Below are 12039 nucleotides of genomic sequence, written 5' to 3'. Positions count from 1 at the left end.
ATTCGATGGTATATATATATATATATATATATATATATATATATATATATATATATATATATATATATATATATATATATATGGAGTTAGTCTACTAACCTTATATATTTATCTACTAACAAGTAACAAATGCAATGATATCTACATTTTATCAATAAAATCGTCAAAATTCAACTCATAAAACAGATTTACGCCACATAAAGAAGGGCGGACAAAATCCTAGTTCAGGAAATTACACAAATTGTCCATGTAGTTTGGTGTAATCTTTGTGTTTGAATTTCAACTTTTTTTTAAGTGAGCACAACATTTGGTTTTGTTTTGGATTTAACACTTATTAATATAAAAATGACTATTATACCTTTTTAGGCTTTATTTTTTACTTTGCATTTTATCCGTATCTACTTTTATAATTAAATTAATTTAAAGGGGCACACCCACCCTACCCCAAAATTGAAGAACCCTACCCCTTCTTTAGGTGTTGTTTGCTTTTTTTTTTTTTTTTTTTTGAAAAAAACATCTTCAAACCTTTTATTGTTGTGCGGCTCAGAACATGTGTAACAGTTTTCATCTCGCATTTGTTTGTTTTTTAGAAGTCTTTGGAGTAAAAAACGTATGCACGTGTTTTGTTTGGAGCAGCACTTGTATTGCCTCTTCCAACCTCTTTTTTTTTCAAAAAGATGAAATCTTATTTCACATTCTTTTTCGTTTTTTTTTTTTTTGAATTTTTCATTTGTTTTTTTTTATATTGAATAAGGATAATTTCTTGATGAAATATCATTATTTTTTTACTAAAATATCATTATTTTTTATTGAGTTATCATTATTTTTTGCTGAAATATCATAATTTTTTGCCAAAATTTCATATATTATTAAATTTTTGGTATTAAGAAACTATTTTCAGTTTATAAAATCAATTTATTTTAATTTTTTAATATTTGCAGCAACATACAAATGTTAAAAAAGCAAACATGCTTCTTATTATAGTCTATAGCCGTTTGGTCCATCTCTTATACTGTAGAGGGTTGCAGAGGTGGTCCGCAAACTTTATAAATTTTTGTTTCAGAAAAACAAACAGACACCTGCTATCCACCCACCATCCTACTCAAAACCACTGGACCTTTGGTCGATCTACAGCTTAAAGGCATCATCAACCACTGGTAACCATTGGACTGTCGCCACTCTACATTGTGTATGAAATGTGGAACATTCACTCCCACTATAACAATTATCATCATAGATATGAAGGATCAGATCGGTTTCTACGTTCAAAACCTAGTGGTTTTCATTTTCTGAAATCAGTGACGAAGACAACTTACAAATTGATTTTCCTGTCGTAGGTTTGAAATCAATTGGACGACTTTGTTGTAAAATAACTAGAACAATTTTTTAGTACAGGGAAGAAACGTAACAAAAAATAGGGAAAGGAAAAATACTTACACATAAAGTATAAACAAAAAACAGAATGAATGAACAATCTAAACAACTCACCCTAAACACTATTTTATACTAAAAGAATGAGAAACTTAACGTGATACTAAAACAATACAGATAAGATTCAAATAATTAATAAAATATGCAATTTCCTAATTTGCCCTTCATTCAAAACGTGCTTATGAAGTTCGGATCAAATCCAATTAACCCAACATACTTGTTCTTTTTCCTTTTTTTTTTTTTTTTTTTTTTAAATCAATGGTTATTTAGTCTTTTACTATATTTTAGGTTTGATTTTGATTTCAAGAATTCCAAATAGGAAAGTGGATTCTTTTTGGCGATTTTGGCTTCCATTTCAAAATTTAGTTTTTATTTTTTTTATTTTTTTAATTTTGATTTTCAATTTGATTTTGGTGACTGGTGATGGTTGCCGAAGGTGACTGATGTTAGTGTTGTAGGTGATCGGGGTGGTCGTAGGAGGTGTGTGGTGTTGGTGTCAAATAGTAATGTTGGTAGGATTACACCCTATCTTCATTTAACATTTAGAAGATTAAAAAAAATCCAAATCAATAAAAAAAACTAATAATTAAAAAAAAAATTGCAAAAGTGGTCCTTGTGGTTCGCAATTTTATGTGCTTTTGGTTCAAAACAAAATGTTGGTACACCACTGTTCCAAATTTGGAAAATTTTATTGTTTTTGGTCCCTTTCCACTTAAAAGACCATTATGCCCTTATAATTTGTTTTTCCATTTTTTTATTATCTATTTTTATTCAAAAAAAAACCCACCACCATCCTGTCTCTCCCTCTCTCTATTTGTCGCTCTCTCTCTCTCTCTCTCTCTCTCTCTCTCTCTCTCTCTCTCTCTCTAACTAAATCTTCATATGGGTTCTTTAACTTTGTATTCTTAAGCACATACACACACCCAAAATACAGAAAATTATGAAGATCCTCGTTCGATGGAGAAAAAGAAATACGAATGAGAACAACCCCAAGGTCGATCGATGGTCTAGTGGCCGAATTCGTGAGTATGGGCAAGCAACACAAGAGGTCATCGCCTCTTATCGTTCATCGGGAAGAGAAATCACCGCCTCTCGGTGTTTTACTCATCCGGAGTGGAGGATGAAGCGAGGGCAACAATGGTTGATTGAGCAGCTCTTGTGCTCTTCTGTCTCGGAAGAAGGATACGAAGGAAGGGAGCTCGGTGTTGCTAGGGGTTTCGAATGGAAGGAGGCCAGAAAAGAGTTCAGATGAGAAGCATGACGACGCAGGCCGTTCGGTGGCGTTTTCTTTGACGGGAGAAGAAGAGATGTGCGAGAGGTGAGGTTGTTGTCTCGATGGCTCATCGAAGCACCACTACAGCCGATGGTTCATGACAAAGGACGAAGAAACAGGCCGAAAATCAAGGAAGAAAGGTAAGAAATTTTTTTCCAGCTTTGTTTTAATTATCAGCAATGGAAATGGGGAAAAGGGTGCCATTTTCTTGATTTCACAAGTAATCAGCCACTCTAATGGTGTGTGTTCTTGACAGATGATCAAAGATGAATGAAGAACAACCTCAAAATCTTTAGGGTGTTTGGGTGTTTCATTTGACAGGTTTATTTGAGGAAGGAAACACGAGGAACGTATTCCTTTATATGCAGTTTTGTATAAAAAAATTATTTTGTGGTGGGTTTATTTTGTTTAGAGAGAGAGAGAGAGAGAAAGAGGTGGGTTTATTTTGTTTTTGTTTTTCATTTTATTATAAAAATAAGAAAATGAATAAAAGAAATTAAAATAAAATTAGTTAAGGGGTATATTAGTCATTTTAGGTGGGATAAAGACCAAAAACACAAGAAAATACAACCATAGGGACCAAAGTCACACAAGGTATCTAAAATTGGACCACTGATGCACTAACATTTCGTTTTGGACAAAAATTACAGAATTTTGCCAACCACAGGGACCATTTTTGCAATTTTGTCTAAAAAAACTATATATATATATATATATATATATATATATATATATATATATAATAATAATAATAATAATAATAATAATAATAATAATAATAATAATAATAATAATAATAATAATAATAATAATAATAATAATAATAATAATAATAATAATCAGTTCAGGTCTAGTGGACACTAAATGAGAAGCAAAACTAAATCATATAAATTAACAACAATAGTTAAGAAGCAAACATAGGAATTATCTCAAATCACAAGTATTCATATAATTTACTCTAACTAACTTTTAGCCTATAGTTTTTTTTTGAACGGCAACTTGACTGGTTAGATGTTAGTGTTAATACTCCAATTCATGTTAGTACCAAGGATCGAACCCTGGTATCCCCATTCTCCCATACTAAGAGGCTATGCCTCTACCAATTGAGGTATTCCCAATTGGCAACTTTTAGCCTATAGTAAATGAAGTATTACCTTTATCTATTATTCTAAGTAATTTTTAGCTAACATTAAATGATATATTACCTTTATCTATTGATACGATCCACAACGTTGTTTTTTTAAAACGACAAATATATTAAATAAAAGGTCACACGATTAGCAAATAACTAAATCGAGGGCAAGTAACAAGAGAGAAATACAAAACAGATAATAGAGTTTTAACAAAATGGTGAAATGCTCCAATCTATCCATCTATGGTTTACATTCGAGGTTCTGAACTTGAATCACAAGAAAATTTCAAAGACCACCTCCTCAACAATCAGGATTTGTGTGTAACCCTTTGAACACCCTGTTGTTCCTGGCCAACCGGATGAACCACAAGAGAGCATAAGACACCACATTGATCCTCTTCCTCTTCGTTGGGCAGTTCCCCCACGTAGTTGCAAAGTTGACAAATTCAACAATGTTGTCAAATGGAGTGGTAGGTATCCCATACCATTTTAAAATCGAATCTTGAGCCTCCATTGCCATGCAGCATCTGATTAATAAATGATTTCCTGATTCTTTTTCACTGTTGCACAAGTAACATATAGTAGATTATACCTTGATTCCTTTACACGCAAGATTTGCTGCCGCCATAAGTCTATCTAAAGCTGCGCTCCAAATGAAGAATCGGATTTTCAAAGGAATTTTTTTTGACCGACTTATTCTTGTTCTGTAAAAAGGGGTAGGAAGGGAATCAAACTTATGATGTAAAATTTTTATCATGTACTTGCCATATGGGTTCGGATTGAAACGAAACCCATTTTGTGTCGGTTGTGTATTAACCTTGTGCTTCATAGAGCATAAATTATCCGGTTTGTCGAAAACCTCCCTACTCATAACCCATGATTTCCCATCTCCATTGAAAGTTGTTCAATCCTATCAAAGACTAGATAGGGTTCGCTGCTTCCAAGTCATATAAGTGTGAGAAATGTGTGTTAAAGAACCACACAAACAATCTTTCCATAATAGAATGCTAACATTCGAACCAGGAGCTAATGTAAAGAGTTCATGATAATTAATATTAATTTCAGTGAGAGATTTGATGGCCTTGGCAATATTACTCCAAAGTCCACAAATTGAGGATTTTACGAACCGGTTTTCGGTTCAGATTGTGAATACTAGTTATGTATTCCCTCCATATGTAACACTCTAAAAATTTCAACCAATTTAAACTTTTCAAAAACAACCCAATTTCATTAAGTTATTACAAAAAGGTTTTCAATACATTTATTATCAGAGTATTCCTAGAACCATATCATAAAACATAAACATGAGGAGCGGTACGATCACGCCTTTGTCTTGCCACGGTCTCCTGAAGTACCTGAAACATTAAACCACAACTGTAAGCCCGAAAGCTTAGTGAGATACCCCCAAAATACCAACCACATATACCATACACATAACATAACAAAACAGCCATGCACTTCGGGTCAACTATGTGAATGGTCCGCTGCATCGGGCCTACAGTCCACCTGGTCCACCCTCCGAGTCTAGCTATATACATCGAGTCTATAGTGTGACTGGTCCGCCCGCACCGGGCTTTCAATCCACCTGGTCCACTCTCTGAGTCTATAGTATGACTGGTCCGCCCGCACCGGGCCTTCAGTCGGCCTGGTCCACTCTCTGAGCCTCGGCACGTCTGATCCGTCCTCTTAGGGCCTACAGTCTATCCGAACCGCTCGCTAGGCCTTTGGGATAACCGGTCCGCCCTGGGTATGTTGGCCTACAGCACAAAACAAAACCCGCCTCAACCCAACCCCAGTCCAACAACCATGTGCACATAAACTTATAATCATATAGCAATTCATCACTAACCAACCGATCTAGCAGATCACATATATAGCATACTCTAACCAGGATACCAACCTAACCGGTCGCTAACATAATGTCATCATGTATATACCAGGATTCCGACCTTAACCAGGTCTCTCACATACACCATCCTAACTACCAGGATGCAAACATACAGCAAAGCAATAACGTAACAACTACCCGAATTTCCATCCGATAAAAGGGCCGACCTTGGTGCCTTACACCCTGTTGATATAGTGAGGATAACTCACCTAAAAACTGCTGACTGAAAAGATAAGATCACGCTGCTCCAACCTCCGACACGAACTCCACCACTGATCAATACCAAATGATTGAACTCAATAAATACCATTAATTACCAAAATACCCCTGGAAGTCAACTGGTCAACTCTTGGTCAAAGTCAAAGTCCTCAGTCAAAGTCAAACTTCCTGACTGACTCTACTCGCTGAGTCAACCCGCTGACTCATCGAGTCCCTATGCTCTGAAAACTCTTAGAACACGACCCAACTCGCCGAGTCACCCCAAGACTCGTCGAGTCCAACAATCATCGAGTCCCATCTTGCTCAACTCACCGAGTCGTCCCTCGACTCACCGATTCATGACTTAACCAGAAAAGGTTAGGACTCCTCGACCAGACTCGCCGAGTCCAAGAACAGACTCGCCGAGTCCAAGGCAATCTTCAACAGTCTCGCCGAGTTGTTCTTCCAGCTCGTCGAGTCCATGCACATATTCATATAACTCGTCGAGTGCACCCATGTGACTCGCCGAGTCTCTTTAGTTCTCAATCCAAACAGAGGCTTTTCAAGCCATGCAGGGACTCCAATCCATAAATCTACCCTTCTACAATCTATCCCTCTCGTAAAGTGGCAAACCTTACGTGAACTCAAAGAGCCATGAGCCCAAAATGCTCTAGGGCTAGGCTTTTAGGACAAAAGAGCTTCACCAACAACTCTTATACAGGAACTTTATGACATATAGGACCATCACAAGCTTAGACCTGAAGTAGCATCCTCAAATCCAAACTTCTATCTCGAATTAGATCTCATATCAATCACCATACATGAATCCATGAAGAAAATAGCTTAAGGAAATGGTTCCTTACCCCTGAAAGGAGCCCAACCAACTGTAGATTTCTGATCTCCCCAAGCTTCCTGATACAAGCCTCCAACCTTCAAGCTTCAAGCACCAAAGATCCTCCTCCAAGCTCTAATTCACTCAACAATGGGGTCTCCTCACGAATTAGGGTTTTCTGGATCTCAAAAGAGTAGCAAAGAGGCTGAGGGGAAAACATAAGGTTCCTTATATAGGGTGCAAACCCTGAAAAATAGGGTTTCTCATTCCAGCACCAACTCGCCGAGTTGGTCACTAAACTCGTGACCAAAATCGCGACTCGACTCGCCGAGTCTATCCTCGTTAATTACACCAAGCACCCTGAACTTGCACTTCTTAACTCGTGGTGTTACACCATAAGCCACTAGAGCTTTCTTAGAGTCTCCACTACCATTTTGTAAGTAAAGTTAGATTATGGGCTTTTAAAGTCCCAACACCTAGCCCTCCATCTTTTTTGGAAGCTATAACTTTTGACTAATACACCCAATGTATCTTAGTATTATAATCTTTTCCACTCCATAGAAATCACATCCTCATCTTTTCAAGTTCATCAATGATCATGTTCGGAGCCTTGAAGAAAGAGTAGTAATTAGTAGGTAGACTATTGAGCAGTGCTTTTAGTAAAGTAAGTCTTCCTCTAAATGACAGTGTTTTCTCCTTATAAATTGATAATAAAGATTGATATTTATCAATTATGAGTCTCCACTTTTTCTTCAATGACATGTTTGCCTCTAACGGGACTCCAAGATACACGAAAGGTAATGTGCTTTTAAGACAACCAAGCACAAATGTCTGATTTTGGAGATCCAAATCCATAATTCCAATGCCAAATAAACGCGACGATGCTTTTTGATCCTTTGATGTCCACGACATTGTTTAGTATAAAAGTTGAATAATATGGAATATTTAGTTGATATTTAATAGAATAAAATCAACCATTATAAATTGTCACAAACTAAATATTACAAATATTTTCGTTTCTTGACGTTTGTTTATTGTATATTGACATACATTTAATAATCCAATGTAAGGTATACATTTTGATGTTCTAATTAATTTTATTTTAGTATATTCAACTTATCTTAATACCGGTATATTTTAGTAACTTAAAACTCAATGACATACATTATTAAAACACAACAACACATATGTTAATATAAAATTTATAATAAAAAAATGTTATAGTTTTATAAAATGGTCTAGTGACTAGTATATTGCAAATCATTTAGAAGTTAGAACATATTATCTTATGGTAGTGGTGCACAAAAAAACCGGTTCACGATCCGAACCGATGTCCGAACCGAAAACCGGTTCACCTCTGAACCGGTCCAAGCTAGAACCGATCCGATGCCGAACCGAACCGGCGGTTTGAACCAATTTGTATTTCCGAACGACGAGACCGGTTTCGAACCGGTTTACAATGAATCGGACTTCCGAACCGTTTTTGAACCAATTATGAACCGGTTTTTGGATCGGTTATGAACCGGTTTTTTGAGATGTTTGAAGATGTTTTTTTATGTAACCTATAATATCCCAAAAAATAAAACAAACAATCAAAAAAATATACAATTTCTATTGGGTTTTTTTTTAACATGTTCGAAGGACCGGTTTTGAACCGGTTTAGGAACCGGTTTGCACTAAACCGAACCGGTTTGTATAGGATCTAGGGATGAGCAAAAGGACCGAACCGGCCGGAACCGGACCGGACCGGGGAACCGGCTTCGGCCAAAATCAAGAACCGAACCGGCCCGGCGGTTCTACCGGTTCCCGGTTCCTACCGGTTCTTGTCGTGTCTTCAAATGTTGGAACCGCTCCTTGAAAAATAGCATCACTCGGTTCCGGTTTTTGCCGGTTCTACCGGTTTTTGCCGGTTCTACCGGTTTCGGTTAAATCGGTTCCGGTTCCTACCGGTTCCCGGTTCCAAAAATCCACAAAAATAACGTCCCGGTCCCGGCCCGACCGGTTCCATCGGGTTCCGGTTCCGGTTCCGGTTCCGGCCGGTTCCCCGGTCCATATGCTCATCCCTAATAGGATCGGATAAATTTGATGGTGAACCGGTTTGAAACCGAACCGGTTCGGAAAAAAAACCGGTTCCGGCCGGTTCCCCGGTCCATATGCTCATCCCTAATAGGATCGGATAAATTTGATGGTGAACCGGTTCGGAAAAAAAACCGGTTTGTACACCTCTATCTTATGGTACATGATATTCCTTTCCAATATATTGGTCGTATCCAATCCAATTTTAATCACATTCCGACCTCCAATTCCAGTTTCAACCCAAATTCAACCCCTTTGCGGTTCAATAAACCCAATTCCAATTCCAATCTCAAACCAAACCACAACACCAAGCCAAAAAGGGAATGCCACGAATATACAGCTTGGACCCCGAAAAAAGAGAAAGTGTTGCCACCACTCCCTTGGTTCTTAGTTGCCAGCCACCGATCACCTTACCCATCTACAAACCACTCTTCACATCATCTCTCTCGCAAGTCAAACCACCACCGCTAAATTTGATACTTACCCTCAGTCTAGCTTGACTTGGGGTGGGGGGGGGGGGGGGTCGGTCTTCGTGACCCATTCGGTTTCCCCTCTCAACGTAACTGTGGATGGGTTAAAACATTTTTTCATGTTGGGTTAATCTCTCTCTCTCTCTCTCTCTCTCTCTCTCCCCCTCTCTCTCTCTCCCCCGATGGTTGTGATTGGTTGGCCGGTTGGGAGGTTGCGATGGATACCGACTATTAAGAGATGGAGGAAGGTGAAAGGAGAGGGTGCAGGTTGTGGGGATGGGGATAAAAAAAAAGTAGATGAAAGCACAATTTATCTCAAACCACATAACTGTTGTCATTTAATTGATTTGATATATTAGGAGTCCTTTCACATGAAAGAAGCAACAAGCCAACAACCAGGGGCACCATATAGTCGAAGATATATTTCACAAACTACATATAAAAACAAAAAGGAAACTTTGCATACAAAAGCATACCAAATGCTCATATGCCACAAACTACATATATTTCACAAAACAACATCAATATTACGATAAAAACCGATTATTGCAACATCCATGAATGTTATAGGAACTTTAACTTGGAAAACCACAAAAAGCTTTTTCTTGCAACATGGATGGATGTTATACACAGAAAATTCAAATTCATAAAAACGCATACTGTAAAAAGCGACTAGATTTACTAATTATAAATGCCAGTTACCATTATGCCTTACCAAACCGTTTCTTGAAAAATGCAAGCAGGTGTTCTCTTGGAGGTAAGACTTGATTAACAAGTTCAAGGTTGACAAAGTCATCAGCCCAAACTGTTATTTTTGGAAACTTGTCGTTGGTTACCAACGTTTTTTCTGCTGCTTCTTGGATTATTCCAAGCCAATAGGCTATGAAATCAGCAGCAATGTCAACCAGGTTAATGTTCTCGCCTCCAAAAAATTTGGTACCTTTGACTTTCAGTTCATTTTCTAGTATTTGTAGTTGTTCGATGGCTTCTGCATCACTCTGTTCATTTCCATCGGGGCCAAAAGCCTTGAATATTGCAGGAATGCACTGAACAAAACATATAATGTAATCGTCAATGTAGGAACAAAAGTGTTAAAGACTGTGATGCATCAGTCTGTTCATTTCCTTCTTTTTTTCAAAATACTCAACTGAAATCAAATCATGTGAATACATCCACTAACAATTACATAAGTATACAAAAACCAGTAGCGATTAGGGGAGAAGGAAATTATTAGTTATTACCTTATCATCAATGAATTTGGCCCAAAATCGAGCAACAGCCTTCTCATAAGGATCCTGAGGCAAAATCGGAACTCCTTTCCACACTTCATCAATGTACTCAACGATCAGCTGAGACTCTGAGATCGGATTTCCGTTATGAACCAGCACCGGTACTTTCTTATAAACAGGATTAAACTTGAGAAGTTCGGCACTCCTGTTACTCATATCCTCTTCGAAGTTTTCGTACTTGATTCCCTTAATATTCAAAGCGATTTTTGCTCTGCAAACGAATGGACTTCCTGCAACGGCATACAACTTCACTTCATCCGCCATTTTCCGTCGATCTGAATCTATCAGCAACGCCTGATTTCAGGTTAGGTTTCTAAATGTTAGTCGGTGAACGGCCACATAAATACTACTGCGATGAAATCACCTACCCCTGCCAGCATTGTAGTCAGCATTTGTACGATATGCACAATAAGTTGTACTTTGTTTTAAATTTGGCTACTATTTTTTAGTTGAAACGATGGATGGAGTCATGGTAGACGTAACTAGTTCGTAGTTCAAACGAGTGGAAGATATTATTTGATTTTTTATTATTTAATATAAGTAACTAGAAAATTCTAGTGGATATGGATTTTAACATAATTATATTTTTTTTACTAGTAATTTATTTGATAAGTTACTATTATTCGTAATTAGCAATGGTATTAACTTATTACCAATATATCAAACATATTTACTAATCAAACATGCCAAACAAGTTTATTTGTGAAACCTATTGAACAACAAGTTTACCGGTTACAAATATATAAAATATATGGTTACTTAAATATGGACAAAAACTAATGTTCGTTACCCATTTTGGTAATATTGAGTACTTTATGTTTGGTGCAAGTAATGAAATAGGGTCATCGGATCTTGGCTATGTTGTTAGGCGATCCAATTGGGCGGTGCTGACATGCCTTTTAAGTAATTAACCTTTTTTTTAAATACTCTTCCAAGTGACCCATACCGAAATTGACATGTCTCGTATCCTCGTATATAAACTGTAATCCAAAAAAGAAAAAGCCTAAATAAAACTGATGACGTGAAGAATGGCTTCGCCCTTTGCTAAGGATACCGTGAACCATGTTATTTTTATGAATTTTGTTGTTTGATTTGCAATCAAATAGTCAAAATCATAGCTCTGAGATGTAAAGAACTATTATGGAATGTGTGCGTTTTAGAGGCCAACGTACTTTTTTTTTTTTGTATTTGTGTTGTTAGCATCGTGCTGCTAGGCGAAGTAGTAGAATGTTGCACCATAGATGACGAAAGTGCAGTAGCTGAAAGCATCACTAGCTTATGCTCTGACTCGAGTAGCATGGGGCATGTGGAATCCCATGTGAATCAGCAAGGACCACCTTGCAAGGCTAAATACTCATGGGTGACCGATAGCGAAGTAGTACCGTGAGGGAAGGGTGAAAAGAACCCCCATCGGGGAGTATAATAGAAAATGAAACCTTAAGCTACTAAG

General features: G+C 37.3%; 1 protein-coding gene across 1 annotated transcript; it reads right to left on the bottom strand.

Moving 5' to 3' along the window:
* Positions 1–9806: 9806 nt before the first annotated feature.
* On the bottom strand, positions 9807–11000 carry LOC145069419 (putative glutathione S-transferase). Its single transcript, XM_079016345.1, has 3 exons — positions 10958–11000; positions 10542–10883; positions 9807–10346 (listed from the first exon to the last, which is right to left on the bottom strand). The coding sequence occupies exons 1-3, from the start codon at positions 10979–10981 to the stop codon at positions 10005–10007; spliced, it is 708 nt and encodes a 235-aa protein (XP_078872471.1). The 5' UTR covers positions 10982–11000; the 3' UTR covers positions 9807–10004.
* Between the last annotated feature and the right edge of the window lie 1039 nt (positions 11001–12039).

This window comes from Lactuca serriola, chromosome 8 (assembly GCF_051521515.1).
Source record: "Lactuca serriola cultivar US96UC23 chromosome 8, Lser_US96UC23_V15, whole genome shotgun sequence".
Classification (NCBI taxonomy): Eukaryota; Viridiplantae; Streptophyta; class Magnoliopsida; order Asterales; family Asteraceae; genus Lactuca; species Lactuca serriola.
This window is presented reverse-complemented; position numbering and strand designations above follow the sequence as displayed.